General features: G+C 34.7%; 2 protein-coding genes and 1 pseudogene across 2 annotated transcripts; 1 reads left to right on the top strand and 2 right to left on the bottom strand.

Annotated features, from left to right (window-relative positions):
- Window positions 1-2665: 2665 nt before the first annotated feature.
- On the bottom strand, window positions 2666-3597 carry LOC107133544 (olfactory receptor 2G3-like). The gene is given in 2 exon segments (XM_015475869.1): window positions 2666-3252; window positions 3255-3597. Coding segments are annotated over 2 exon segments (930 nt in total).
- Window positions 3598-13282: 9685 nt separating this feature from the next.
- On the top strand, window positions 13283-19248 carry LOC107133543 (annotated as a pseudogene).
- Window positions 19249-25651: 6403 nt separating this feature from the next.
- LOC107133542 (olfactory receptor 14J1-like) lies at window positions 25652-26543 on the bottom strand (the record flags this gene model as incomplete). Its single annotated transcript, XM_015475867.1, is given in 2 exon segments — window positions 25652-25814; window positions 25816-26543. Coding segments are annotated over 2 exon segments (891 nt in total), but the record flags the coding sequence as incomplete, so codon positions are not given.
- Window positions 26544-27035: the final 492 nt, after the last annotated feature.

Raw genomic sequence — 27035 nt, 5'->3', positions numbered from 1 at the left:
CTAATGCATGAAATATGATATGTCAAGAGCTTTGTAATGTTTTGAACAACCAATAAAAAATAAAATAAAATAAAATTCAAGGTCCACAAAAATAAATTTTTTGTAAACTATGAGTAGAATAAGTCACTTTAAACTTTTAAACAAATGTGGCTTTTCAGGTCACTAGAAAAAGTAATTTTTTTATTAGATGCTACTGTAATAACTAATCATTCATATGGAAAAGGAAACATGTGACCGCTATCACACCATCAATAAATATTCTTGTCAGATGATTATAGAACCAATAATGAAAGAAAAAAAAACTATACATTCATGACATCATCATGGGAATGCTTTCTTACAAAATCAGTAAATTATTGAAATATCAAACCATGAAGGAAAAGCTTGATTGATTTGACTGTGTTGAAATTACTGAAAAGCTTTGTCATTGCCCTTGGGCTGAATTCGTAGGAAAGACCCTACTGTTTCCTGGCACAGTGTACTTCTTCTTAGAAAGACTTCCTGCTGTATGCATATCAGTGCCCATACTGGTTTGTATATCCTTTCTCTTCCCTCTAGCTTTTTTCCCTAATATCTCTCTCTCTCTCTCTCTCTCTCTCTCTCTCTCTCTCTCCCCTTTTTTCTTTCTTTCTCTCTCTCAGTTTGCACACCTTCCTGGGTTTCAGTCATTAAACCAAATCTGCCCTCCAAATCAAACATGACAATAAACCTGTTTCTTCTCAGAGCTATATATTTTCAATCTTTTTAAGGAGCAGGATAGAAGATTTGAACTGGGGCAGTGGCGACGTGAATGTGATGGATGAAATGGGTTAAGACACCACTAGGAATAGTTTGGAGAAGAGTTTCCTGTGGCTGTGATGATAAGGGAACTCTAAATATAATGCAGAATCTACATTCCAACTTTAAGTTAGAGGAGCTACAAAAAAATATAGGGAATAGTTGGGCATAGTTAAATGCTGCTGAATAATACAAGGAAGTGATTGAAGACATAGAGAAATCATTAAATCAGTAAGGTCAATCAAGTTATGAACTTTGGAAAAGTATAAGTCATGTGGAAGTAACTAACAATTATTGGATGGTTGTTATTAATACATAATAGATAGCTCTGAGTTTAACTGTATCCCAAAAAGATTTACTTATCACAGTAGTCAAGTAAGTTAGGAGCAATTGTTCCCATGTTGAGGATACTGTGAATTGATGTAATATGATATGTATTTAAACATTATTCTAGTTGATTAGTTTTATAGGACTGGGATTTGAACCCAAGCATTCTGACTCAAGAATATTTCAACAATATTCTTTAGAGCAAAGATTCTAAAGTCAAAATTGATATTTGATTGCAATTTGGTGTTGATACAAAGAGGTGTGAAGAGAGATTTTGATTGATTTTAGAGTTTCCAGGAAAAATGAAATGAATAAATAAATAAAAATCAAATGAATAAATAAAATCAAATAAATAAACAAACAAATAAAAAATCTAAGTATCATTCAATATAAAATGTAAAACAAACACAAGCACAAAATGAAGCACATGTTGAGAATGACAGAGGTTGTGTGGAAAGACTATGGAGAATTCTGAGCACCATATTTTTTTAATTTATTTTCATTTTCTAGTTGTAGTTAGACACAACACATTTATTTTATTTATTTATTTTTATGTGGTGCAGAGGATCAAACCCAGGGCCTCACATGTGCTAGGAGAGCACTCTACCTCTGAGCCCCAGCCCCAGCCCATATCATTCTATTTTTGAAAATATTTTAAATAATTATTAAATTTACTCAGTATTTACCACTTCCATGACTTTTTGACACTTTGCATGAGTTAATTTTATTTAATCGTCACTGACCATGTCAGAGTGATTGAGAAATGTACAGGTAAGGTAAAGAACAGAGGGTCATGAACAGCAAGTGAGTAAAACAAACCTTCAAACCAAGGAAGTGTGGCTCCAGAGACCACAGGTTCCCACAAAGACACTGGGAATGCAGGAGACTGTTACATAGAATTGAATGCAAGATTTTTCCAAGAGCCTGGATCAAGCTGAGACTCCATTAAGTGAATGTTTAGTAGTCATTAAATTATTTAGTAATTATTTAAAATTATTTGAATTATTATTTGTTAAAAGTCAATATTTTTTCTCAGTAGTAGTTTAAGTAGATTCACAGATTTTGTGCTGTATGCCAAAAAATCCACTTTTTGAAGTTTGGTGATGTTGTATTTTTTTCTTGAAAGAGCTAAGATAATATATACAAAATGCTTGCAACAGTATAACAAGAGAATTGTTCTTCAAAGGAAATACTACAATAATTTCTTCATGCTAATATATATTTTTCAATTTTTCAAACAATAAATATCATTGTAATTCCCTAATTATGTATGCAGGTATATATGTATATATGTGCAGTGAAAATCTACAAAATCCTCCATTCTTACTATATGTGTAGCCTTTCAAATACATTTAATAAGGAAGTTTGTAAAAATATTTTTAACACACAGGTTCCATGAGCTACAGAAATAGAATCTCAATTTTTTTTTGAGACAATGTGGGCCACACTATATGTAAATGCTGCTAGAGAGGCAGTCAGTCACTTTAGGGAGCAGTCATTTAATACTATGTCTCTTTAATAAGTTTCCAGAAAAGAAAGTCACTGCCCTTTATTTTTTCCATTAGAAATTTTGTTCTCTCCTCAGCAGTCTCCTCAGAGCTCCTTTCACATCCTTGTTCCTCAAGGTGCATGTGAGGGGGTTGAGGGTGGGAGTCACAACAGTATAAAAGAGTGTGAGGAACATGCCCTGGCTGTGGCCAAAGGATCTCTGTGGTTGGATGTATATGACTGAGCTGTTCCCAAAATAAAGGGACACCACTAGTAGATGAGAGCCACAGGTCCCTAAAGCCTTGCGCCAAGCTTGGGATGACTTAATTTTTATCACAGCATACACAATAAATCCATAGGAGACAGATATCAATGCCATGGGAAGGAGGAGAACTAATGTAGCCACAAAAAGCTGGACTTGGTTTGCATGGATGTCAACACATGCCAACTTGATCATGGCAGGCACTTCACACAAGAAGTGGTGGAGACGAAGGTGCCCACATCTAGGAAGCCGCAGGGTGATGGTGCTTTGGATCAGAGTGTTTCCCACTCCACTTAGCCAGGCTATTCCTGCCAGGGCCTTGCAGAATGATGGGTGCATGACAGTCGTGTAGTTGAGAGGTCTGCAGACAGCCACATAGCGGTCAAATGCCATGATAATAAGAGAACACACTCAGTGGAACCTAAGGAGAGGGACACATAGAGTTGTAGGATACAGCCGGTGGATGTGATGGTCTTGGCTGGTCCCCTCAGGTTCCACAACAGCTGGGGCACGATGCTGGTAGTGAAGGCAAGGTCAAGAAAGGAGAGATTAGTGAGGAAGAAGTACATAGGTGTGTGGAGTTTGGAATCCAGGTGGGAGACCACGATGATGGCTGTGTTGCCCACAAGGGTCAGAAGATAGGATATCAAAACTACCATGAAAAGGATGATTTCCAACTGGAGCTGGTCTGAGAATCCAAGCAAAATAAAACCTCCCTCAGAGGTTTCATTGTTTTCTTCCATAAGTCTTCAAAGGTAAAAGAGAAAAACAGAATTCAATTTAGAGAAGTATCATTATTACTATTTACCTACAACATTTGAGATAAAATTTAGGTAAAGGTTTTAACCATGAAATTACACAAAGAAGAATAGGTATAATTATTAAAAGATATTCATGAATGCAAAGGCATTTTGTGTCATTTTTTGCTATCATTAACCATTTGATACCTCCTCTTTTTTTCATGAGCTGGCTCTTCCCCCTTATTGTCAAAAGTTATTATTAAATACAATCTACTGAAGAAAAGCTTCCACTTGGTTTGCAATGACAAAAATCTATCTAACATACCACTCAAACCTGATAATATCAACTTAGAGGAGGAAAAGTTTATTTTGAGCTTACAGTTTCAGAAATTCAGTCCACAGTCAGCCAACTCCATGGTTCTAGGCTTGAGGTGAGGTGGAACATCATGGAAGAAGGGCATGATGGAGGAAACTTGCTACTTCATGGTGTTTGGGATGCAGAGAGAGAGAGAGAGAGAGAGAGAGAGAGAGAGAGAGAGAGGAGCCAGGGGGACAAGATATAATCCTCAAGGGCACATCAAAAGTGACCCACCTCCTGCCATACCCCACATACCTACAGTTACCACCCAGTACAATGGATCGTTCAGTGATTCATTCATAAAATAGATTAGGCTATGTTTCTAATAATCTAATCGTTTCACCTCTAAATGTTCCTGCATTACCACAGAAGCTTTTGGAAAACTCCTCATATCCAAACTATAACAGTGGCTATTTAAGTGGGAGGGAGTAACAGGTGAATGCTGAGACTAATTTTAAGCTATCATCGAATGGATTGTTGGTGATTGTTGCTCATAGTTATAGAAATTGCAATCCACCCCCCCAAAATAGTGGATAATAGTGAAGAATTTGGTCAGGGAAATAACTAGAATGTATTTTGTGTCTTTTTTTTGTCTCACAGACAAGGTGAATTATGATGATGTTTCTTACATTTAATTAACTGATGTGAGAGATATGGGGTTAGATTCAGATGTCAATATAGAAGGAAACTAAATAAAGCTACATTTTCTTTAATAACATACTTAGGAGTGCTTACATAAAATCTTCTACCTCTTAAAAGTGATGAAAAAAATAGGTCATATATATATATGAAAACACAAGCAGAAAATCTCAGATGTGCACACATATCTTGAGACAGATAAGCATGAGATATTTTTGATAAAAATAAGGGGGGAAGTCTATAACCAATTCCTTTAAAGACAAGGTGCTTGCAGTTTTTTTTTAATCATGAGAAGACAAATCATATCTTGTTCAACTCACTTTGCATTGCTCTGCTTAATAAATAAAAGGAGATTGGATCATAGTACAATCCTCCCTGCCTCTTCACTTACTATTTTTTATGATGTTATCATTTGTGCTACCAAATTTTCTATCTCATGATAGCATCTTCTTGAATCATTTACTTTTATGAATAATGAAGGATCATTTTTTTAGTTTTATTCAGATGTGTTCATATTCAAACAGTAAAATTGTGTCTGGAATGTGGAGGGAATAATGTCTTAATGCTTTAAATTCTGGACCTAAATTATAGACATGCATAGCTAATAAGAATTCTACTCAGAAAGCCTGAATAATATGCTATATAGAGTTCCACATTCTGCATATTCCTAATTCTGCTTAACATGAAATGGTAATTTGTCTCAGATGGTATATTTTTAGTTTGAGTTACTAAAGTAACTAATTCAGTTTAAACAAATGCTCAGATCTAATAGAAGCATAAGTTTTTTCCCATTTCCTTAAGAAAATAACACAAAGTATATACTTTTAAAAACTTTAGAATCATCTTAAATTTGAACTCTTTCAGAATGTAATGTTTTCTTAAATATGAGTTTATTCATAAGCATAAATCCAGAAATTCCCAATTTTCTATATTTGAAAATTACATAATTTGATAAGATATTAGGTATAGAAGCAACTTTATAGATAAAATTTTAGTTTGTTTTCTTTTTTAAGATTTTAAGTGCAGAATCAAGTATGTAACATATCTGTTTAAATTAATAGAATTCAAAAGTGTTGTTAAAACCAATTGAATTTATAACCTGATTATATAATATTAAGATCATTTTTGTTTGTGCAATTCATATCCCACATTATTTACAGTGAATTTTTTTACAACTATACTGAAGTACTATTGATAAATATAAATTGAATATATTCATAATATACATGATGTTTGATACATGTAGTCATTGTAATATGATTACCACAAAACAGCAATTTAATTTTAATTTTATATAGGTAAATAACATTTGTGTATGTGCTTATGAGTCTGCAAGAATCTTAATTAATGTAGGAATCATCTAATTATTCCTCTCACATTTTACTATTACAATACTAAAAATATTGTTAAAACATTGGGATTATAAGTAATTTTTCAAGAAGAGCTTTCCACTTCTACCCATGAATTATTCTATTTTTTTTATTCTGATTAGGTTATTAGGTTGAAGAATAACTATTCTATCCAATCTCCTGAGAACCAGCTCCTAACTCTGAAATGGGATGTGTAGGAATTTTCTTTCTCCACAGTTCAAGTCTGAGTTGAGGCTTGAATGGAGTCACTGAACAAGACCTAGAAAGGAGAGTGGTCAGAAATGTGTGTGTGTGTGTGTGTGTGTGTGTGTGTGTGTGTGTTGAAACCAAAATAGAATTGTAAAAACCTCTTTTCGCATCTTATATATGAACAAAGGACTGAAGTATTATTTGGAAAATAATTGTCCAGAGAAAAATCCTTTTTTCTTTTGGCAAAAAGATCAAGAAATTTATTCTCCCCAAGCTTTTTTATGATAGTTCTTATTGTGTGAATACAGTTATTTTTAATGAACATGCAGAGGGAGAGACACAGTGACTCAATCAGGGAAGTTGCTAAGTTGGTGCTGACTAGTGTGATTGGAGGCAGCTCAGAGTGGGAAGACATGGTGATGCAAGACATTTAGAGGATTACTTACATCCTCTAGGTCATCTCTCTCTTTCCCTTTCACACTTATTGGCATGTAGGAAATATTGCTGGTGATATGGCCTTAGCATAATAAAGTTTCTCTCTTGGAGTGAATATAACTGCCCTATACCCAGGTGAAAGTAAATATGGCTTGAGTAATTTTCCCTGGAGAAACTCAGATTAGAATAAATGAAAAATACAAAGGATATGGATTCTCTCAAGACCATCTGGATCTATATTTCTAAATTTCTAATTATCATGGAGTTTATTAGTGTCCAGAACTTTTCTCTCTCAAGAGAGACACGTAAAGGAAGGCATTTCTCAACAGACCATTTTTTTTTCCTGACAGTATTAAAGGAAAATTATCTTACACATATTCAGAACTCTTACGTACATATGTTCTTTAGTTCATTGCTATGGGTGCTATGGGTGCTATGAATGAAGTCTGTATCATTGCTATTAGAAGTTAACTACATAATTGAGTAAACGAGCCATGTCTCCTTTGTAGGCCAGTTACTTTCACTAACAAGTATAAATATTTTTTCAGTGTCAGAAAATATTAACCATAGACCATTGCCTCATTAATATTCCATTATAAGGGTTTACCAAATTATTTGTATAAATTCCACATTTATAGTCACTAGATTTGCATAAAATGTTACTGTACATTATAAATTATTGAAATAAATATTTCTTATAATTAAGTATATGCATTTTATTGTATATTTAATAAGGGAACTTATGTGTTATATGCCTCAAGAAACTTTTCAAATCCCAACACTATGTGAATATTTATGCAAGTATTATTTGTCTTAATTTTATCCCTATTTATTGATATTCTAAGTTTAATGTAAGTTCTTTATATATTTCATTCTTTCATATATATTTGTTATTCTGGAAAATCAGATATCTAATATTGTCTTTATTTTGATGGATCATTACTTGATCCACTAAACAATATATTTCTTCACTAATTTGAAATACTATTTGTGTGGCATGTTGCTACTTCAGATATTTGTACCTTTTTACAAAGTTTATGAATTTTTCATTATATATTTCCAGAGATACACCCAATGATTATGTCTATTCATACAAAGTTTATATTATTTTTGTTACTGTTGCCATTTTATGATTTAGTTTTTGGGGGGCAGTACTAGGGATTAAACCTAAGGATGCTTAATCATGGCCACTTTTTTATATATTTTTATTTATTTATTTTTATTGATTAAAAATGATAACAGAATGCATTACAATTCTTCTTGCACATAAAGACCACAATTTTTCATATTTTTTTTTGTATAAAATTATGTTCACACAAAATTGTATCTTCATACATGTACTTTGGATAATGGTGTCCATCACTTTCCACTATCATTGCTAACCCCCTGCCCTCTCTCTTCCCCTCTCACCCCTCTGCCCTATCTAGAGTTTGTCTATTCCTCCCATGTTACCCCTCCCTACCCTACTATGAGTCAGCCTCCTTATATTAGAGATAACATTCGCCATTTGTTTTCTTGGGATTGGCTAACTTCACTTGGCATTATCTTCTCCAATGCCATCTATTTACAAGCAAATGCCACGATTTTATTCTCTTTTATTGCTGAGGAATATTCCATTGCACATATATGTCACTGTTTTTAATCCATTCATCTATTGAAGGACATCTAGTTTGGTTGCAGAATTTAGCTATTGTGAATTGTGCTGCTATAAACATGGAATGTGGCTGTGTCCCTGTAGTATGCTGTTTTTAAGTCCTTTGGGTACACACCAAGGAGAGGGATAGCTGGGTCAAATGGTGGTTCCATCCCCAGTTTTCCAAGGAATCTTCATACTGTTTTCCATATTGGCTGTGCCAATTTGAAGTTCTACCAGCAATGTATGAGTGTGCCATTTTCCCCACATCCTTGCCAACACTTATTGTTGTTTGTCTACATAATAGCTGCCATTCTGAATGGAGGGAGATGGTTTCTTAGAAGAGTTTTGATTTGCATTTCTCTACTTGCTCGAGATGATGAACATTTTTTCTTATATTTGTTGATTGATTGTATATCCTCTTCTGAGAAGTTTCTGATTATGTCCATGGCCCATTTATTGATTGGGTTATTTCTTTTTTTAGTGCTTAGATTTTTGAGTTCTTTATATACCCTAGAGATTAGTGCTCTATCTGATGTATGAGGGGTAGAAATTTGCTCCCAAGATGTAGGCTCTCTACTCACCTCAAAAATTGTTTCTTTTGCTGAGAAGAAACTTTTTAGTTTGAGTCCATTACATTTATTGATTCTTGGTTTTAAATCTTGCACTATAGAAGTCTTATTAAGGAAGTTGGGGCCTAATCCCACATGATGAAGATTAGGGCCTACTTTTTCTTGTATTAGATGCAGAATCTCTGGTTTAATTTCAAGGTGAGTTTGTGCAGGGAAAGAGATAGGGCTGCCTCTTTTTATATTTCCTGAAATAAATTGAAAAGTATTGGTATTAGTTCTTCTTTAAAGATCTTGTAGAACTCGGCTCTGTATCTGTCCTTTCCTTGGCTTTTCTTGGTTCGTAGCCTTCTGATAGCATCAGTATTTCATCACTTGATATTGGTCTGTTTAAATTGTGTATATCATCCTGATTCAATCTATGGAAGTTGTATGACTTGAGAAATTTGTTGGGGGCTTCAATATTTTCTATTTTAACGGAGTTTAAGTTTTCAAAATAATTTATAGTTATCCTTTATATTTCTGTAGTGTCTATTGTGATGTTATCTTTTTCATCACTTATGCTGGTAATTTGAGTTCTCTCTTTCTCTTTGTTAGCATAGCTAAGAGTTTATCAGTTTTATTTATTTTTTTCAAAGAACCAACTTTTTGTTCTGTCAATTTTTTCAATGGTTTCTTTTGTTTTGATTTCATTGATTTCAGTCCTATTTTAAATATTTCTTGCCTTCTACTGCTTATGCTGCTGATTTGTTCTTCTTTTTCTAGGGCTTTGAGATGTAAAGTGAGGTAATTTATTTGTTAACCTTTTCTTCTTTTAAGAAATGATATCCATGCAATGAACTTTGCTCTTAGAACTGCTTTTATAGTGTTACAGAGTTTTTGATATGTTGTGTTTATGTTCTCATTTACCTCTAAGAATTTCTTAATTTCCTCTTTGATGTCTTCTGCAACCCATTGTTCATTCAGTAGCATATTGTTAGTTTCCAGGTGTTGGGGTAATTTTTATTTTTTATTTTGTCATTGATTTCCAATACTATTTCTACTATTTTGTATTTGTTATGAGTTGCGTTGTGGCATAGTATATGTTCTATTTTAGAGAAGGATCCATGTGCTGCTGAGAAGAAACTGTATCTGCTTAATGCAGGTTGAAATATTTTATATATGTCAGTTAAAGTCTAAATTATTGATTGTATTATTGAGTTCTATAATTTCTTTATTCACCTTTTGTTTCAAAGATCTATCCATTGGTGAGTGAGATGTTATAAACTCACCCAAGATGATTGTGTTGTGATCAATTTGATTCTTGAACTTGAGAAGAGTTTGTTTGATGAACATAGCTGCACCATTGTTTGGGGAATATATGTTTATGATTGTTATGTCTTGTTGGTGTATGGTTCCCTTGAGCAGTATATAATGTCCACCTTTATCCCTTTTGAATAACTTTGGCTTGAAGTCTTCTTTATTTAATACAAGGATGAAAACCTCTGCTTGCTTCCTCAGTACCTCAGAGTTGTATGATTTTTCCCAACCTTTCACATTCAATCTGTGTATGTCTTTTCCTATCAGATGAGTCTCCCATAGGCAGCATATTGTTGGATCTTTTTTAAAAAAATCCAATCTGCTAGCCTATGTCTTTTGACTGGTGAGTTTAAGCCATTAGCATTCAGGGTTACTATTGAGGCATGGTTTGTATTCCCAGCCCTAATTGTCTATTTTTGTTATTTAACATGATTGGTTTTCTTCTTTGATTAATATTTCCTTTAGGGTACTACCTCCTTCTGCTGATTTTCATTGTTGTTTTTTGTTTTCTCTTCATAGAATATTTGTCTAAGGATGTTTTTTAGTGCTAGTTTTCTAGCTATAAATTCTTTTATCTTTTGTTTTTAATGGAAGTTTTTTTATTTCATCTTCAAATCTAAAGCCTAATTTTGCTGAATACAAGATTCTTGGTTGGCACCCATTTTCTTTCACAGCTTGAGATATGTTTTTCCAGGATCTTCCAGCTTTTAGGATCTGTGATGAAAAACCTGCTGTTATCCTAATTGATTTTTCCCTATATGTCATTTAATTTGTTTTTCTCATGGCTTTTAAAATTCTCTTTTTATTCTGTATGTTGGGCATTTTTATTATAATGTGACTTGGTGTGGATCTGTTGTGATTTTGTACATCAGCATCCTGTAGTTTTCTTGAATTTGGATTTCCAATTCATTCTATATGATTGAAAAGTTTTCTGATATTATTTCATTTAATAGATAGTTCATTCCTTTGGTCTTTTATGCCTTCCTCTATCCCAATAACTCTTAAATTTTATCTTTTTATGCTATCCCATATTTCTTGAGTGTTCTGTTCATGGTTTCTTACCATTATCATGTGTAACCTATGTTCTTTTCAAGATTATACATTTTGTCTTTATTGTCTGATGTCCTATTGCCGCAGTCCGGCTGCAGCAAAATAACCGGGGGGTGATGAGCAACTTGTGTACGTTGATACAGCAGGAGTGGAAGCCGTTTATTGCAGGACAGGAGCAGTATTTATACATTCCACACAGCTTATCTAATTAACATAAACTCGATACAGCAGTCAACCAATAAGAAATCTCCACACTTAATGGCTCGCTGGTGTTACTTCACAAACCACTCCCTCTGGCATTTTGCCAGGCACCATCCAGACTTGTTTACAGACTCTAACATTTTCCAGGCGCCATCCTGACTTGTTTACAGACTCTAACATCCTATATTTTAAGTGGTCTACTCTGTTGGTGATGCTTTCATTTGAGTTTTATTTTGATTTATTGTTTCTTTCATTTCAAGGATTTCTGTTTGGTGTGCTTGTTTGTTTGTTTGTTTTAGAACTTCTATGTCCCTGTTGAGGTGATCTTTTGCTTCCTGTATTTGTTTATGTAGCTCCTTGTCAAAGTGAGCTTTCATTGCCTTTATTTGTTCTCTTATATGTTCCTTCAGTTCACAGAACATTTTAAGCTTGTACATCCTAAACATCTTCTCTGTAATTTCTTCTGCTGTGGCTGGCAATGATTCTAATACTGTGGTGTCTTGATTTGTTTGGGGGCACTTTCTTCCCTTGTCTTTTCACGTTGCTTGTGTGTCTTCCTTTTCAGCTCTGTGGGTCTTGGGTGTTATTGTTTTTACCTTATAGGTTTGTAGTGCTCTTGTAGAGTTCCAAGACCTCTCCTTTGTGGGAAGAACAATGTTAACAGATCCCAGTATAAACAATGTACCACCTTATGAACAATTTGTTGTTATTAAAATGTTTACAGCTTAGCCTCAATGTACAGAAATGTTGGATTCAATTATTTTCTAAAATATAATCAGTAGTTTTGTAAAATGGTTTACAAAAAGGTTTCTGATGGGGGAAAATGAACAGGTTGGGGTGTAGGATGATATGCTGAGGAGGTAGGATGTGAGGATATAGAGTTAATATATCTTAGGAAGTGTGAAAGAGAAATCTAATGAAGAGGGTTAATAGCAAGAGAATAGACAGGATGTAATTTAGAGTATACAAGTACATGGGAAGATAGTAGAGTCCATAAAACAAACACACATATGTATTTAGAAAAATACAGGATGTTAAAATAGTAAAATTTGGACATGGAAAGAAAAATGAAAGAAAAAAAAAGTAAAGAAAAAAGGGGCATATACAAAACCTCTATATTATATTATTTAGATGACTCAGTCTTCAAAATCCTATTTCATGCAAAGTTTTTGGTTTCACATATGTTGGGGATGTGAGGGCTGGAGGATAGAACACTAGAAGAGAAAGAGAAAAAAATACTAGAAGTTAGAAACCAAGATTGTTGCTAGTTTTAGAGAACAGTATCTTTTCTGCTTCTCTTTTCATCCAACAGGTGGGGTTGTGTGTTGTACGCTGGTGTCTTTGCTCTCTTTATGATGGAGGTATCCAGGGAGGGAAGACTGGTCCTGGTGCAGGACACCTGGAAGCCAGGAGTGGCACCCACCAGTCCCTACAGGGAGAATGCAACTCATGGTTCTCTTTCTGGGACTGCTTGTATGAGTTGAGCACCCAGTACTATCTCCCTATCTTGTCTGGAGATTTCCCAGTTTCTTGTCTCTCTGTTAGGCTCCAAACTTTAGCCCCTCTCCCTTAGCAGTTCTCAATTGAGGAACCTCTTACACTGGGGCTCCCTTGGGCGGTCCCCTGGTCACACTGCATACCTGTCCAAGTGAGAGTTGTTTTGTGTTGGGCAGTTGCTGTGTTGGGTTACCGCTGCTGGGGAGAGGGTGGAGTTGAAAACCTGGTACCTGGCCAGCTGGAGATCCAATCTGGAAGCTCCCCCCACCAAGTATGATGAGGAAGTTGAGTCAAGATGGAGGCAGTCTGCTTCCAGCACCAGTGTGGTGAGATGAGGGGAACTGGGTGATGGCATTGTGCTATGGGTAGGTAGTAGCTGAGTGCCTTGAGTAGGAGTGGAGTGAAGTCTAGGAGTTCTGCAGAGGTGCTGATAGATGATTCTGGTAAGATGCTCTCGAGCCCTGCTTGGATAGAACTTCAGACTTTGGGTATTGGGGGCCAGGATTCCAGAGTCCTGATCAATGCTAAGGCTCAGAGCCTTGTGTGTGGTCTCAGTGCTGGTGATTTCTGCAGAAAGCAGTTGTATAGGGGTCCTCTAACACTTTCCAAGATGCAGTATTCTGATTAGGTGAGATCTGGATCACAGAGAAACACAGAATGCTGCCTCCCTCTGGCCTTCAATCTTCAAGTCCACCACTTGTTTATAGTTTATATAGAGACAGAGTCTTGCTGAGTTTTTTAGGGCCTTGCTAAATTACTGAGGCTGGCTTTGAACTTGTGATCCTCCTGCCTCTGCCTTCCAAGCAGCTGGGATCACAGGCATGTAACACCACACCTGGAATTATGATTTAATTTCACATGACTTTTAACATATATGTAAATCTACTTTTCAGAATTCTCATCCAATTACTGTTTTCAAACTACTCAGAAGAATGTCATTGGTATTTTGATGGGGATTGCATTGATTCTGTGTAATGATAGCAGTAGTATAACCATTTGATAATATTAATTTTGCCCTCCCCTACTCCACAGATCTTCCTTCTATTTTCATGGCATCCTCACTTCCACCACCCCTCGCCCTCCTTATTTTGTTCTAACTGTAATCATTGCCCTGGTATCCAAATTAACTAATCCTCATAATGCTATTACCCTGGCCTTACTGTTTATAATAGCAGTAATTTTTTCTTATGTTGTGAGATGCTTATGTAACCATGTAAAGGTCACTGAATGAAAAACAGCAATCCTGGCAGAAGTTCTTGCAGCACAGTGAGATGTGGGGACAAGTGCATGGAATACTGCTTACATGGCAGTGACATAGGTTAAGGGCATGTGAGTGGCAAACCACTCCCCTGTGCTAGGTGTGTGAGTGGCAAACTGCTTACCCCATAGGCACAGCCCTGGGCATGAGGCCGCATGTTGTAGTCCCTGTGCTTGCTCCATGGCCCATTCCTTGATTGGTCCCTGCAGGAACAGTTGGCCAGAAATTGTATTGGTGGCTGCTTGTAATCTGCTTAGCTACTGACTGAGTATATATACATGGTAACTGAACCATAAAATCAGACCTGCTTCCTGCTTGGTCTCTAGAGGTCTTGATTTAGCAACTCCACAGCCACACTCTCCTCTACCCTGTTCCATGGTCCTACTCGCTGAATGAGAGAGAGAGCTCATGAAAATGCCAAAGAAAATTTGGCTCATATTTTCCTAATGGGCTATATAATTATCTGAATCTGAACATAACAATCTAAGATTTATAGATTTATTTGTTTTCCAGTTAGGCTGTTTGAGACCTAATCAGAAATTTTCATTAGAAAGGCTTTTTTTATAAAGGAATATTTATAACCCTCATAGTTAATCAATATGCTGCAGGGTGTTTTTTGGGAACCCCAAAATTGACCAAAGTTTGAATTTTCATAACTATACTTCTTAACTTTGCAAGTTAGTAGTTTGAACAATACTTATACAGGCTATATTATTTATTTTATAAAAGGCCAATGGATTATGTTATTTCTCTCCACTTTGTGTATCTTACAATTAAAACATCTTATAGTGTGTGGCCTTGAGTTAGATTTTAAAATGAATTAGATTTTTCTAGAGAGCAATATTTATAAAGCAGAACAATGCCTCCAATAGAGAGATCACAGAAAACTTTCCTTAATTTGATTGTTGATTGTACCTTCAGTAATTGATTGCTTCTTATTAAAGCAATGAATATTAATGATAGACATATCTAATAGCTCCTATTTCATATTATAATTATTCTTACTGTATCCTGAACTCTAATTACTCTATGTATTTTTTAGTTTATGCATCTATTATATCTGTTGTGTAACTATCATGTATCTATGCATATAGAAATCATTTTATTTTCAACTTGCTTTGTTTTTTGCAGTTTTCTCATTGATGGCATGTGTATTTCATTTTCAGGTAGTTCAGCATATATCTCAACCCTGTTTTGCTGTATGACTGTAATGTCTATTTAATGTTTGTATTTGGGATGTTCATGATATGCATTTGTCTCCTATTCTATGTAACAACACAGTTTATTATTACATTATTTTATATGTGTATATTGTTTCTTTGTATATAATTCCAGTAATGAAATGCTTAAGTTTTTGTTCATTATATTTTTATTGATTACCATATAGGGTTTTTATTCCCACAGGAACAAAATAGAAATTATTGAGAAAGATAACTCACAATTGGGAACAATGAAAGGAATCAATTTTAGCAATCCTGCATATTTTATCTTACTGGGATTTTCTGACCAACCCCAACTGGAGATGGTTCTTCTTCTTGTCATCTCTGTTATCTACATTTTGACACTGCTGGGGAACACAGAAATAATACTTGTTTCACACTTGAACCTCAAACTCCACACACCCATGTATTTCTTCCTTTCCAATCTCTCCTTCCTGAACCTCTGTTTTATTACCAGTATTGTACCACAGATACTTTGGAATCTCAAGGGCCCTGAGAAGACCATCAGTTATATATTGCTCTGGGATTGGGCTCCACTGAGTGTGTCCTCCTGACTGTTATGGCCTATGACCATTTCAATGCTATCTGTAGATCTCTCAGTTATGATGTTATCATGTACCCAAAGCTTCTCCAGTAACTAGTAGCTGTGTCCTGGACAAGTGGTTTTTGTGGAGTCCACAGTTCAGAACACCTTTTTTTCCCCAACAGCTTCTCTGCAGCCACCACAGGGTGGATGATTTTATGTGCGAGGAGCCTGCACTGATTAAAATTGCTTGTGTGGAAACAACCTTCTTGAAATATGAGCTCTCCATAGCTACTGTCCTCTATGTGCTCACACCTTTGGGGCTTATCCTATGGCTGCATTGTTAGGAATATGTGGAGGATAAAATCCACTGAAGGGGACTGGGGATGTGGCTCAAGTGGTAGCGCACTTGCCTGGCATGCGCGGGGCACTGGGGTCGAGCCCCAGAACCACATAAAATAAAATAAAGATGTTGTGTCCACCAAAAACTGAAAAATAAATATTAAAAAATTCTCTCTCTCTCTCTCTCTCTCTTTAGAAAAATCTTAAAAAGGAAACAAACTAAAATTTTATCTCTAAAGTTGCTTCTAAACATCCTATCAAATTATGTGATTTTAAAATACTAGAAAATTGGTAATGCCTGGATTTATGCTTATGAATAAACGCATATTTAAGAGAACATTACATTCTGAAAGAGTTCAAATTTAAGATAATTCTAAAGTTTTTAAAAATATGTACATTGTGTTATTTTCTTAAGGCAATAGGAAAAATTTATGCTTCCATTAGAGCTAAGCATTTGTTTAAACTATTGAATTAGTTACTTTAGTAACTAAAACTAAAAACGTACCAGTCTGAGACAAATTATCATTTTGTGTTAAGCAGCATTAGGAATATGCAGAATATGGGACTCTATGTAGCATATTATTCAGGCTTTCTGAGTAGAATTATTTATTGGCTATGCATATCCAAGCATTTAGGTCCAGAATTTAAAGCATTAAGATATTACTCCCCCACATCCCAGATACAATTTTACTGAATAAAACAAAAAACTGATCCATAATTATTCCTAAAAGTAAATGATTCAAGAAGATGCTACCATGAGAGCAGAAAATTTGGGAGCACAAAGGATAACATCATAAAAAATAGTAAGTGAAGAGTCATGGAGGATTGTACTATGATCCAATCTCCTTTTATTTATTAAGCAGAGCAATTTAAAGTGAGTTGAACAAGATATGATTTGCCTTTTCATGATTTTTTTTGAAAAAAAAATGCCAGCACCTTGTCTTTAAAGGAATTGGTTATAGTTTCCCCTTATTTTTATAAAAATATCTCATGGTTATCTGTCTCAACAAATGAGTGCACATCTGAGATTTTGTACCTGTGTTTTTTCATATGTATATATGACCTATTTCTTCATCATTTTTAAGAGGCAAAAGATTTTATGTAAGCACTCCTAAGTATGTTATTAAAGAAAATGTATCCTTATTTAGTTTACTTCTATACTGACACCTGAGTCTAACCCCATATCACTCAGATCACTTAATTAAATGTAAAAAACATTATCATAATTCACCTTGCTGTGAGACAAAAAAAGACACAAAATTCATTCTAGTTGTTTTCCTAACCATATTCTTCACTGTTATCCACTATTTTTTTTGTATTGCAATTTCTATTACTATGAACAACGATTACTAACAATCTATTCAATGATAGCTTAAAATTAGTCTCAGCATGCACCTGTTACTCCCCTACCACTTAAATAGACACTGTTGTGGTTTGGATATGAGGAGTTTTCCAAAAGCTTCTGTGGTAATGCAGGAACATTTAGAGGTGAAACGATTAGATTATTAGAAACATAGCCTAATCTATTTTATGAATGAATCACTGAACGATCCACTGTACTGGGTGGTAACTGTAGGTACGTGGGTATGGTTGGAAGTGGGTCACTGTTGATGTGCTCTTGAGGATTATATCTTGTCCCCCTGGCTCCTCTCTCTCTCTCTGTATCCCAGACACCATGAAGTAGCATGTTTCCTCCACCATGCCCTTCTTCCATGATGTTCCACCTCACCTCAAGCCTAGAACCATGGAGTTGGCTGACTGTGGACTGAATTTCTGAAACCATAAGCTCAAAATACACTTTTCCTCCTGTAAGCTGTTATCAGGTTTGAGTGGTATGTTAGTCAGATTTTTGTCACTGCAACCACATGGAAGCTTTTCTTAAATAGATTGTCTTTAATAATAACTTTTGACAATTAGGGGGAAGAGACAGTTCCTGAAAAAAAAAGAGGAGGTGTCAAATAGTTAATGTGATCAAAAATGACACAAAAATGCCTTTGTATTAAAACACATTCCTAAATGTCTTTTAATAATTATATCTTTTCTTATTTGTGTAATTTCACTGGTTAAAAATCTTACCTAAGATGCTATCTCAAATTTTGTAGATAAATAGTAATAATGATACTTCTCTGGATTGAATTTCTATTTTTATCTTTTACCTTTGAAAGACAGAAGAAAACAATGAAACCTCTGAGGGAGGTTTTATTTTGCTTGGATTCTCAGACCAACCCCAGTTGGAAATCATCCTTTTCGTGGTAGTTTTGATATCCTATCTTCTGACCCTTGTGGGCAACACTGCCATCACCATTGGTCTCCTGCCTGGATTCCAAACTCCACACACCTATGTACTTCTTCCTCACTAATCTCTCCTTTCTTGACCTTGCCTTCACAACCAGCATCATGCCCCAGCTGTTGTGGAACCTGAGGGGACCAGCCAAGACCATCAAATCCTCGTGTCCCTCTCCTTAGGTTCCACTGAGTATGTTCTCCTTACTATCATGGCATTTGACCACTATGTGGCTGTCTGCAGACCTCTCAACTACACGACTGTCATGCACCCATCATGCACCTGGCAGGAATAGCCTGGTTAAGTGGAGTGGGAAACACTCTGATCCAAAGCACCATCACCCTGCGGCTTCCTAGATGTGGGCACCTTCGTCTCCACCACTTCTTGTGTGAAGTGCCTGCCATGATCAAATTGGCATGTGTTGACATCCATGCAAACCAAGTCCAGATTTTTGTGGCTACATTAGTTCTCCTCCTCCTTCCCATGGCATTGATATTTGTCTCCTATAGATTCATTGCACACTGTGATAAAAATTAAGTCATCCCAAGCTTGGTGCAAGGCTCTAGGGACCTGTGGCTCTCATCTACTAGTGGTGTCCCTTTATTTTGGGAACAGCTCAGTCATATACATCCAACCACAGAGATCCTTTGGCCACAGCCAGGGCATGTTTCTCACACTCTTTTATACTGTTGTGACTCCCACCCTCAACCCCCTCATATACACCTTGAGGAACAAGGATGTGAAAGGAGCCCTTAGGAGACTGCTAAGGAGAGAGCAACATTTCTAATGGATGTTTTGTGCTCGAAACTTATTGAAGAGACATAATATTAAATAACCATTCCCTAATGTGCAGTGCATGTGTGGCTGCATTTATTAAATACAGTCTGGCCCACATTGTCTCAAAAAAGAACATTTAGATTCAATAAGTAGCACATGAAAACACACATATGTGACATAAATATTTTCACAAACTCTCTCATTAAGTATATTTAAAAGGTTACTATGAACATAAATTACTAACAATCTTTTCAATGATATAGTATAGAGAAAGAGTGGAAGACTGTCCCCCCACAAAATACATATTTGCTTGCAAACATGATTAGGGAATTAAAATAATATTTAATGTTTGAAAAGTTGAAAAGTATATATTAGTATGAAGAAATCATTGTAGTATTTCCTTTTAAGAAGAATCCTCTTATAACATTGTTGCAAACATTTTGTACTTATTGTCTCAGTTCTTTCAAGGAAAAAAAAATAACAAAACCAAACTTCAAAAAGTGGGGATTTTTTGGCATAAAGCACCAGATCTATGAATCTCCTTAAACTTCTACTGAGAATGCATTATTATTTAACAAGTAATATTTAAAATATTTGTTATAAATAATTACTAAATAATTTAATGAAATACTAAACATTAATGTAATGTAGTTTTGGCTTGATTCGGGCTCTTCTTGGCAAAAGTTTTCATTCAATTCTATTTAACAGTCACTTGCTTTTCCCAGTGTCTTTGTGGTTGTTGAACATGTGGACTGTGGAGCCACACTGCCTTGTTTTAAAGCTTTGTTTTACACTCTTGGCATTCATGATTCTCTATGCCCTTNATGAGAGAGAGAGAGAGAGAGAGAGAGAGAGAGAGAGAGAGAGAGAATGATAATCTGAATCAATTAAAGAAAGACATTAGAGGAAAGGAAAGGAGTGTAAACCAGCATGGGGACAGATGTGCATACAGTAGGAAGACTTTCCAAGGTAGAAGTATGCTATGCCAGGAAACAGCAGGGTAATTTCCTAGGAATAGGAATTCAGCCCAAGGGAGATTATAAAACTTTTCAGTAATTGCAGCATAGGTAAATTAATCAAACTACTCCCTTGTGGTTTGAGATTACAAGAACTTATTGATTAATTAATAAATCATTACTGTGATGATGTTATGAACATATAGCTTTTTTCTTTCATCATTGCATATACAATCATCTGGCAAGGATGTCTGTGGATGGTGTGATAGCGGTCACCTGTCTTCTTTTTCACATGAGTGATTAATTATTACAATAGCATCTAATAAAAATACCATTTCTATTGATCTGAAATGCCAAATTTGTCTAAAAGGACATACCTTTGTCTACTGCCCATATTGCCCATGTTTCATTCTATTCATAGTTTACAAAAATTTTTAATTATTTTTGTGAACCTTGAATTTTATCAAATACTTGATTTTGGATTTAATGATATGATTATTTGTTTCCCTTGATTCTATTTTGATGAAATATACTTACACATTTTTTGGTTCTGGAATAAATTCAATGTGGGCAATGAGTAGGATTGATTTTACAATTGTTTTCATAAAATTTCCCTTGCTTTTTCCCAAATTTATACTTCCCTAGAACAAGTATTTGAATGTTTCTTTTTATTTTCCAAACATCTGACATAAAGATTTTCTAGAAATCAATTTGGAAAAAAACCTGGATACTTGAACAAGTATAAAACATAAGATCTCCCAATGATCCATAAACAAAACAATGTGGTCAAATTTACTAGTTATCGGGGGAGTACAAAGTTTAAACTGTAATGATGTATCCACTACATGCTAGCAGATGACTAAGTTAAAATAACACAGAACATTGATTGTGGGTACAGATGTGGAGCACTTGGGATTCTCATACCTCTTGTGGTGTGTAGGTGTTTACACCAATTTTCAAGAGTTAATTGTATTTAATGAAGCTGAATATATGTGTACTTATTTTATGACTAAGCATTCTTCAAAAGCAATACTTACATTTTTTTTTTCCAAAAGATATATGCAAAAATATTCATAGCAGCATTGCTCATAAATGGTAACCCTAGATAAACTTAAATGCCTATCAATACTATTATGGATAAATATGGTATGACATATTCACACAAAGAAAAACAATGCTGCTATAAGATTTGCGATTTACTGTACAAGCACCATAATGATTAAATCTCACAAAGACAACATTGAGTGAATGAATGCAGAGACAAAAAAAGTGATGTATTATTGTGTTTGTATACAGTTCTAAAATTACAATAATGGTTACATGAAGACAAGTAAAAGTATTATATGAAAATGAATTGAGGGCTGTTCTAGAGTGTCCCTGTGTTTTTATTTCTCAATCAAGATGTGTTCACAGTATAAACATTGAGCAACTGGCATATTTATGAACTGTTTAATTTTCTATATGAATAACTTATTTTAAGAATGAATAGGCTTTTAAAAAATTCCAGATCCTATTGAAGATTATCAATATTTTTCAGTCCTTGGACTTGATGCACAGAAAATTGATCAAGTGAACTGAACAGTTGTTGTTTCCTTCAGATTCTGTATGTGCTTGAAGTTTATCTAAGTTTCTGCTACTCTTTTAGAACTGAGTGCAGATCTTAGCTAAATGTTGGTGGCCATCCATCATTACATTACTGCAATTGTTTTCTCAGACCTGATCCACACTGTCATTAATATCATCTGCCTACAACCTGAATGTGCATGAGTTTTTCCTTGGACTCTAAAATATTTAAAGAAGGATTAATAACCCTAGACAAAATGAAGCTCACCTCCTCTATTGAGCCTTGAAGAAAAGCATGAAGGATGGGATGAGTATGAGTAAGTTTAGGCCCAACCTTCTAAGTTCAGCATCTGAGCACACTCATGGACAGGTTTTGTTGCCTGCTTTTTTTTTCTCCTTTCTCAAGATGAGTCATAATTCACTGTTTCTTTTTCCATTTTTTGTTGTTGCTGGAACCTGGATATTAAAATATTATGTTGTAGCACTCTGGGTGCTGATCCTCCCTACCCCCCCTATGACTTGCTACTTTTTTTTGTTTGATTCTTTAATAACTTTCCTAGACTAATTCAGGAAACTCTATCTACCTGGTTGTGTAAAATCTCTGATGTTCCTGATAAATTCTGCTTTTCTTTTTACCTTGAAATCTTATCTTAATTGGGGTCAGTTCTGTTTAGTATTCAGCCAGTGATTGGTTGTGTTTAAGTGTCCTGAACAAGAAAAATGTTCACCTCTTGTTGAATATGCAGGAGGCTTGGAGACTGCCTTCACTGTTTGGAGAGTTCATGAGTTTGCTAGGTAGTCAGCCAAGGTCTAGTAATTCATAAGTTCTCATTCTGGTTACTTCTTGGCGAGGACAGCTTTTTTTGCAGAGACTTTGGAAAACTAGGTAGAATTTTGGTTTCAGTGGGATATTATTTGAGATTTTCCTCTTTAGGTTTTACACTAGTCTGTTTTTATAAGGGTTCTATGCATAGCTGTTAGTGTCCAGTAATCTTAGCTGTTTTGACAATAGACTGGGACCTTTATTTATTTTATTCAGCCATTTAAAAAATTTGTTCTAATATGTATACATTGACAGTAGAATGCATTTTGACACATCATACATAAATGGAGTATAACTTCTTGTTCTTCTGGTTGTACATGATGTAGAGTTATATAGATCATGTAATCATATGTGCACATAAGATAATAGTGTCTGATTCATTCTACTGTCATTCCTACCCCCATGTTCCTGGACTGGGACCCTAAGTTAATCCTTACAAAACTTCTCCAATTATTTTTGGTAAGAAGAAAAATATCACTTTATCAGTTATTATAACTAAGTCAACATCATAATCAAAATCCCTTAACATCATGAAAAGTTAATAATCTTTCTTTACCTAACTAAAACCTATTCTGGGATGGTGGTCTTTACAGTGTGCAGGACCTATTGCCACATTTTCTGTATTTCCCAGCTTCCAACTTCTATGTTATTTCCCACTGTTTCTAGGTTCTCTCTGGTTCCTTTGTTGTTAAAACTGGGAGAAAGAAGATGTGAAGGGTGAGAATGGTCATAATTAAGTAGCAGAGTGACATGCTTTTGTATTTTTTCCTCTGCTCATATCAGATATTTGAAGCCAACTCTTTTTCCTTTGGGCACATTCATGAGCCCATTCAAGATACTCTAAGACTGAGGACCATTTTGGTAGCATCCCTGAAGCATGTTTGACATATATTTCCCTTGAGCTTGGGAAGATGTGAAAATACCACGATCACCACTTCTTTTCATATTGGCTTACAGTTTTGGCCAGCGTAAAAATAATGAAGATAAATCAAGGTTTAGAAATTGGAAAAGATAAAATGAAATTCTTTATTCACAGATTATGTAGTATATAATAGAAATTTTAAAAATCTATAAAAATATGATAACATTTATAAATAAATTTCATAAGATCACCAAATATAAGGTCAATACATAAAACTCAATGCTCTATTTAAATATTGGCTGCAAAATTAGACAAATTTCAACATTATAATATCAACTACATATAAATAAATTACAATTACATTAATAAACAATTACATCAAAACTGTAGAATTTCTGAGACAATTTTTAAAGATGCAAATAAACATAGAAAATAATCTTGTTTATGGATGAGGAGATAAAATATTTTCAAGAAATCAAATCTTCACTATTTAGATCATAGATTCAATGGAATGCCAGTCAAAATTTTAGCAGATATTTTTTGGAAATTATAAAATTAATTTTGAAACTCAGAAACGTATTTAGAAGACCTACAATAGCCCAGAAAATCTGGAAAAGCAGAGTTAGAAAACTTATACTACTAGATATTTTAAAACCCCTGCTGTATAGCTACAGTAAATGATAGAGCTCAATATTATAAATATTAACGCAGAACAGATTAGAGACTCACATTATAGGGTCACCTAATTCATGACAAGGTACCACTGCAGTTCATTGGAGGAAAAGATATTTCTATATTGACATTAATTCAGTTTGGTATCACTGAGTAAAACAGTGACATCTACCTCACACAAGATACAGTTGTTATTTTCTATATTAATTTTTTTTAGTTGTAGATGGACACAATACCTTTATTTTGTTTTTATTTTTTATGTGGTGCTGGGTATCAAACCCAGTGCCTCACACATGCTAGGCAAGCGCTCTACCAGTGAGCTACCACCCAGTCCCCACAGTTGTTATTTTCTAATGGATTATAGATCTAAATGTGTGTGGCAAAATAACAAAACTTCTAGACTATAAAGTTTTATTACTTTAAGAATATCTTGTTCTATTTTGATTTTCAAAAAATTTCTGTTTTTATTAATTCTATAGTTTTACTATGATATAATTACATGTGTATTGATACTAGTTGTACTGATGGATTTTTGTTGTGCTTTTCAAAGCTGATGACCTGTGTCTTTTTAAAAAAAAAAATTTGAAAAAAACTCTTAGAAGTTATTTCTCTAAATTCCACCTGTAACACAGTCCCTCAAAGCATGGGCAAATAGAGCAATAGATCTTTTTGGAGATTTTGATTGAATAACTTTTTGATTGTTCTTGCTAATCTTATAATTGTTAATCTTTTCCAGAATTTTTTTAAAGACATACATTTCTTTTATCTTATTCTGTGTGAAATCTTTGGACCTTTCAATTCACTAAGTTTGTCTTATATATATATTTTTTCTGTTTGACCCATCCTTTGAGTTCCAAATTTCAATCACTAAAATTATATTTGTATACATTTTCATTTATGTCTCTTTTTCATTACATGTTGTTCTATTAATTTTGTTCAGATTCCTTCTTTGATTAATTTTCTGAGCTTGGTCAAATTATCACATAATATTAAATTATCCAAATTAGTGGCAAAGTAGTCCATTGAATCCGAATGGGCAGAGCAAATGATGTGACTGTTCCAGGGTGAGCACTGTGTATTGCTGACTGAAATTCTGAGACATTGATAGAACTGTAGTGAACCCCTACATGACCAGAGGGCATTGAGAATCAGGTGGCTCCCACTCTAGTGTAATTCAGGAAAAAATGAGGAAGACTTTTCAAATTAACTACATTTCCATTACCCTGATAGAAATGAGTGACGAAGAACAATTAATTCCTTTAAAATGGAAGAAATTTTTCTCACACCTGGATTTGTTTGGTGAGATTTAATCAGCTGTATTTGTAAGAGTAATTTATACAAATAACTCTGTGCTCACTGTTTTTATTTATAGAGTTAATTTGTATGAATTTAAATTAATATGAATATCCCTATAATAAGTTATTGATTGGTTATGTTACTTTTTCCTTAATAAATTTTTATTTGTCCTTCAAAATGAATTAATGGATGTGATTCAGAAAAATAAGAAGTCTTTTCTTCTTTCAAAAATATTTTTTAGAGCTATCTTCATAGCCTTATTTCTCAGGCTATAGATTATTGGATTGAGTGTTGGGGGCAGAACAGTATAAAAAACAGTGAGTAAAAAGTCTGACACAGGTGGAGACTCTGAATGTGGTTTTAGAAAATCAAAAACACTACTAGAGACGAATAATATGACAAGATAGTTGGGGCAGGCAGGTAGAAAAGGCTCTGGCTCTGCCCTCAGCAGATGGTATCCTCAGCACAGTAGAGAATATATGCATGTAGGTGACTCCAATAGAGATAAAGCAAACAAATGCCACCAAGGACAAGAAGCCACTAACCCCAAGCTCACCCACATATTCATTAGAACAAGAGAGTTTCAGAAGCTGGGGGACATCACAGAAGAATTGATGAATGATGTTGGCACCACAGAAGTGGATGGAAAATGTAGCGGCTGTGTGCATAACTCCAGCAAGGATTCCACTGACCCATACGGCTAACAGTCCATGAGCACAGGTACTGATATCCATGATGACTTCATAGCGCAGTGGAAGGCAAATGGCCACATAGCGGTCATAAGACATCACTGTGAGTAATGCCATCTCAGCACAGCCACAGAGAGTGAATGCAAAACACCGCAGTATGCATTCCCAGAGGGAAATATAGCCATTATGCATGAAAGAGTTGCAAATGGACTTTGGGACTGTCACAGAAATGTAGCACAGATCCAGAAAGGAGAGCTGTTTCAAGAAGAAATACATAGGTGAGGAGATACTGTGGTCCATGGAAGTGGTGGTAATAATGACAATATTGCCAACTAGAGCCACTATGTATAAGACTAAAAAAAGAGCAGCAAATAGCATTTCTATTTCAGGCTTGCCAGAAAAACCCATGAGAATAAATCCACTCATTTTAGTGAAATTAGCCATTTTCCTTCTTGATTTCTAAGAATGATACTGACTGTAGGAAGAATGAAAAATCCTAAGAATACAATGTTTGTTATTCAAGAATCTAATGTACTTATTTGGCAAAATGGAAGCATGAGGATTGGACCATCAGCCCACCATTTTAAGCATGAAATAGCTTTACATACTAAGAATTGCATACAGTAATTTTAAATGTTTTGACTCAACCATAAGGAGGATTAGTAAAATAGATAATATAATTTAGTGTCACTATTTCTAATAAAAGGAAGAAAAAATACATGATTGAACTAATGGAACATACAGCACCCAAGTATTATACACACTAAAGGTTTCATTCATTTTATATGAGCACAGCACAAACACATTTTTGGAGACATTTTTGAAGTGTCTGTTTTTTTCCCAATAATCTTCCTAATTTTATATCTTATTTTTTTCATTGAAACACAGTAATTGTACATTTTTATGAAGTATGGTATATTTTAATTTGTGCATGCA

The sequence above is a fragment of the Marmota marmota genome, unplaced genomic scaffold (genome assembly GCF_001458135.2).
Source record: "Marmota marmota marmota unplaced genomic scaffold, marMar, whole genome shotgun sequence".
Taxonomy (NCBI): Eukaryota; Metazoa; Chordata; class Mammalia; order Rodentia; family Sciuridae; genus Marmota; species Marmota marmota.
The sequence above is the reverse complement of the archived record's forward strand: the minus strand, read 5'-3'. Positions and strand labels throughout refer to the sequence as shown.